The 4,961-nt window shown below is 43.8% G+C and overlaps 1 protein-coding gene across 1 annotated transcript; it reads right to left on the bottom strand.

Moving 5' to 3' along the window:
* Positions 1–502: 502 nt before the first annotated feature.
* On the bottom strand, positions 503–1,438 carry hs3st1l1 (heparan sulfate (glucosamine) 3-O-sulfotransferase 1-like1; the record flags this gene model as incomplete). The annotated part of the gene is made up of 1 exon (XM_080508118.1): positions 503–1,438. The coding sequence occupies one exon, from the start codon at positions 1,436–1,438 to the stop codon at positions 503–505; it is 936 nt and encodes a 311-aa protein (XP_080364244.1).
* Between the last annotated feature and the right edge of the window lie 3,523 nt (positions 1,439–4,961).

The raw sequence follows: 4,961 nt of genomic DNA, 5'->3' as shown, positions 1-4,961 counted from the left end.
CCACAGCAAATCAAATACGTATTCTAATGCTACTGCCTACCTTACTGTGCTTTCTAAATAACATGGGTTACAGTGCTGGAGGGCATTTTGATAGCCAGAAATGAAATAGATAGAAATATGCCACTTGCCTTGTACATTTAAAAGCAGAACGGTTTATTATTAAGAACAAGAATATCAAACAATAGAGAAGAAGAAAAATGTTCATCAGTTTCATAAACTTGGTTTCACTGTAGTTTGACCACTGACAAGCTTTTAGCACAGAAAGAATGATTTATTAAGCTTGACGGTTCTTTCATTTAATCTTATTCCTCTACTTATTTTTTTTTTTCATCTTGTAAATATAGAACTGCTCTGCTTAAACCAGAGACCACAACAGTAGTTATTAAGAGGATATTCAAAGGGAGATTTTCAAGTGTTTATAAAGTGCTTTCTGGCCCCCCGGTTTTGTCCTCTTCACAAAGGTAGCGGGTCCAGTGAGTCCAATTATGATCAGGGATTTTTTTTATTGCCAGTCGAAGGTGCGCTTTACCAGCCTGAAGAAGGTTCGGTTGTGTTCCTGCAGGTAGGAGCGGAGCTGCTGGAGCACAGTGCTGTTGACTGCAGGGTGAGGACGTCCCTTGGATTCATGGAGACAGCGCTCCCGCCCGTCGCTTCGGATACAGTAGAACCCCTTGGTCTGGTTGAAGTAGAAGTTGGAGGATACTATCCTAGGCGGGAGGTTGAGGAAGCGCTCAACCTTCTGAAGCTCGGGCAAAGGGTCACGGATCAGAGCGTCCCCGTCCACTATGTGGATCTGCCTCAGGGGGAAGTGGCGCAGCCAGTTGCGCATGTGGACGTCGTACAGACTCCGCTGAATTGCCTTGTAGCGGACGTTCAGGGCTCCATTACGCACCAGCAGGTTCTCGATGGCTTGCACTGGCTTGTGGTTCTCCAGCCGGTTGAAGTACACCTGGGTGTAGTCGGATATGACTCGCTCAGCCGGGTCCCGCAAGATCAGGAGCAGCTTTATGGATGAGTTCATGGCACAGATGCGCTCCGGTGCGAGGGCGGATGTGAAGTAACCCGGAGTTTTCTCCACTGTGATCTGGTGTGGATATGAGTAGGGCATCAAGTCGCGGTACCACTCAAAGCCTTTGGCATAGTTCTCATCCCAATCAAAGAAGTGCACCTCTGTGGCGGCGGCGGCGACCTCTGGGTGTATGTCGAGCATCTCCAACAACGCTCTCGTGCCCCCTTTGCGTACCCCAATAATTATGCTATGAGGTGCTCGCTTGCTGGTTCCTGGGGGTGGAGATGTGGTCCCGTCTTCGGAAATGTTAGTTGATAGTCCAGGGTCAAGGTCCATGGGATCCACACCAAACCCTGCCTGGATGAGCTCAGGTGGGGCAGCGTACGTCTGGAGAACCAGAAAAAAGGCGGACGCTAAAAAAGAAGCCATGAAGACAGACTGAGGAGGATCAGACACGAGCGAAGAGACAGGGAGCCAGGGAGGAGGCAGTGGTTTAGCTGTGGACCAGATATGTCTCTCCAAGCTCAGCAGTAACAAGAGCGGTGAGAAAAGCAGTCTTTGTCTGCCATTGAATTGGAATTGGAGGAGGAGGAAGAATCATCTGCAGTCCACAGCACATCTGTAGGCAAGAACAAAGACAAAAAAAGAAAAAGAGACTTTCAGATTTCAGTCATATAAAGAAAAATGAATGTCTGTATTATACCGAAATGGCACTTTCCTCATTTCCCCGAAAAAAGCAATCCAGCCATAAATAAAACGCATGTCTGTTATAAGTGTATCATCTCAAAAGGATAATCTTGATTCATCTTCCTTTGAGTCTCTTTTCATCTTCCCTCTTCCCATCTGCTTTCTCTTCTCACTCTATAAAGTCACTTTCAATTGATACTGTAATTTCTCCGCCTGAAAAACATTTAGCCAGGCAGCTCATCAGAAAACGTGGCTGCGATATATGTGAGCATGGCTCAAGGCCAAAAAGACTGGAGGCCTGAGTGCTTTGTCTTCTTTTGGCAGTTCAAAATCTACACCTGAATCAATGCACTTAACCCTCCCGCCCCTGCAAAAGAGCATTACAATCATGGCGGCCGGAGGCACATAAATACAAATTTATTGCAGGAAATCAAATGGGTTCCCACTTGGAGGTGACTTTGATTTCCTACACACCCTGAGAAAGATCAATAGTGCAGCTGTGAGATTCAACAAACAAGGAGAGGGATTCGGGGTGTTAACTTTGACTTGTACTGTTCCAGAAGGGCCCTTCACAGAGCATGGGACAACTCCAATCTCTGTAAATGTTGATATGTCTAAATGTTTTGTTTTTATGCATATATGTGTACTGTATATACAGAAGCAAGCTGATAAGAAAACATACAAGAGCAAATATTTTAAATGTCACAGCAATAACTTAAAAACCAAAACTCTTTCAATGCCCAGACAAGGAAAAGCCAGAGTTGTTGCTTGATCTGCAGCAAGTCAAAACAAAAAGGCCCGGCAATGCAAACACCCCAGTTTCAACAGCAAAGGTCAGGGTAAGGTAACCCAAACAAGCAGCTATTCTAAGCATAGGAACACATGAGTTCTATCTTGAATGCACGCAGTAGACAGATGAAATGTTTTCTTTGTATTACTCATCTGTTATTTTGGAGCACACAAATGGGATCTGGATGCTTTGAGTACATTTATAAAAGTTGTCTATTCCTGTTCAGAACGTTTTGATGGGATTCAAATATGTTCAGGGTAATTTCCTGACCACTAAGAGACCGAAATCCTTGTTCACACACAATGAGACATACAATGACTAGTGTGTATTTCATTTTATAATGTACTCAAAGGAGCAACAGTTAAACCCCAATATTTGACACATTTTAGATGTATAAAATATTAAAGTCCTCAAAAGATGCACACGACTGGAGCATGTTTGGGGAAGAACAGGAAGGACTGACATTTCGACTTCATTATTGAAGTGTGTTTGCTGTCATCAAGCCAACGTCTAAAGACTTGTTTTAGCCTCTCGGGAGAAGCTGGTGTAGATTTTAAACAACTGCTGATTTGTTTGGGACTCCAGAAATTCTAGCAGTGAACGAGTGATTGGGTGTACCTTTAATTTCACCTCAGGTCAGTTGAGTTTTTTTGACAAAACAGTTGAAATCGGTGTCACGCCTCTGATTGTACATTTCAACTCCAAGGCAAGGAAACACTCTTGTTCCCCCTCTTTACCAGTAAATCAGACAAAACAAATAATCACATTTTTAATATAACACATAGCATCTAAATTGTGAGCGTCTAACAGAAGTCCAGCGGCCAAAAAGCAAGAGGTTCCAATTCAGACAAACCACCAGAGAAAGTCATATAACATTTGTTGGGAAGTTAAAACTGTAGCACCTGTAAAATGTATTATTTTCATGAAATCACTACATGTGTTAAACTGACTTTAACTGAAACACTAAGCGCCAACTCCTCATTTTATTAAAATGAATTGTGTTCTTATCCACTACTCATTTCTTTTTCTTATCTGATACGTCATCTTCCACCAACCTTTGCATCAAAGGCTCGACTCGCGGGATCCATTTTCAGGGGGTGCAATATCTGCGCTTCCGCATTTCCATTGCATCTCACATCTTTTTGAAAAGGGGTTGGAGGCTGAAATACTTATTTTTTTTATTTAATCTTAATGCAACAAAAGTTTCAATAAGATGCAATATATTTGTCATTACTTAAACAGGAGTTTATGATGTACACTCCATCTGGACCTTCTGCTTCCAATCTGATTAATTTTATAGTTAAACCTGTTGTTTCAAAGAGGATCAAAGCTTAATAACTGAAATATGAAATAAATGTTCTTGTACAAAAAGTTACATTTTGTTGAACAATTTAAGAAAGCAGGAGTCACTCTGCAAGAATATCTTTTTTAATATATTGATTAAAAAGTGTAATTAATGCGTGGAGCTATATCTGTCAGATTTCCTTTATGAAATACATGCACTTAATCCTGAGTGCTTTTTGCGACCAACCGTTATAATTAATTCTCAGTTTGTGCCTCCACTCCGCCTTGAGTACAATTTAATCACATAAGTCGTCCCTCTAATGAAGTGATTGTGAGAGTGTAACTACTAATGTGCATGCACACTTCAGTGATGTCACCATTGGCCTTCCTCTCACCTCACAGAGGCTTTCAGCCATATAACGGCGGTGACACGCGCCCCCGCCCCCTGCTCCACGCTGCGATCTGAGGGCCGGGTTCGGGCCGGGGCCGGCGCAGGAGGGCCGAACCTGCCCCGCAGAGCCTGGGGTTGTGCAACAAGGCACTTATGTACTGTGACAGGCGCGCCTGCCTGTCAGCGTTTCCCTGGCAGAGAGCTGCCAAGTCCAATGCTAACAGCCAGGCAGCCAGACGAGCTTTCTGTCTCATCCAATTCCCCCCACTCCTCTCGCTGCGCGTCGCCACCTGGAAGGAGCATTGTTTCCCATTCCACCGGGTCTTATTGCTTTATTCAGCACTTGACGCCTATCTTTCGAGCTTTTGATTCGTTGCGCGGAGGCCACATTATCTGGCAGACCATTTGACCAAGAATGTTTCCCCTGGTTGGTGGAAGGTTATTTAGTGCAATTCAGCGGGGAAAGTGAATGTTTCCGTTCGGTGTCTCACGGGTGAGATGTAGCATCTGTGTGCTACTTCACAGCAAGGCCATCTGGATTCAAATTACAGCTCTGGGCAGTCTTTTGCTCCTTGAGTTTGCATGTTTTACATCGGGTCATTTTCTTCAGGCACTCTCGAGGTGAATCACCATCATCTCTTGAGTGTGACGGTTTGGTCAGCCAGAAGTGGCACGGTGAAGTTAGGTCATAGCTGGTGCACGTACAGTGTGTTATTTCACTTAACACCACAATTCTGTGTTTATACATTGATCAGCCATAATATTATGACCACCTGGTTTAAATTGTGGTAGAACCATGT

This window comes from Blennius ocellaris, assembly GCF_963422515.1.
Source record: "Blennius ocellaris genome assembly, chromosome: 13".
NCBI classification, from domain to species: Eukaryota; Metazoa; Chordata; class Actinopteri; order Blenniiformes; family Blenniidae; genus Blennius; species Blennius ocellaris.
Note: the sequence above shows the minus strand (reverse complement) of the source record. Positions and strands in the feature narration are given on the sequence as shown.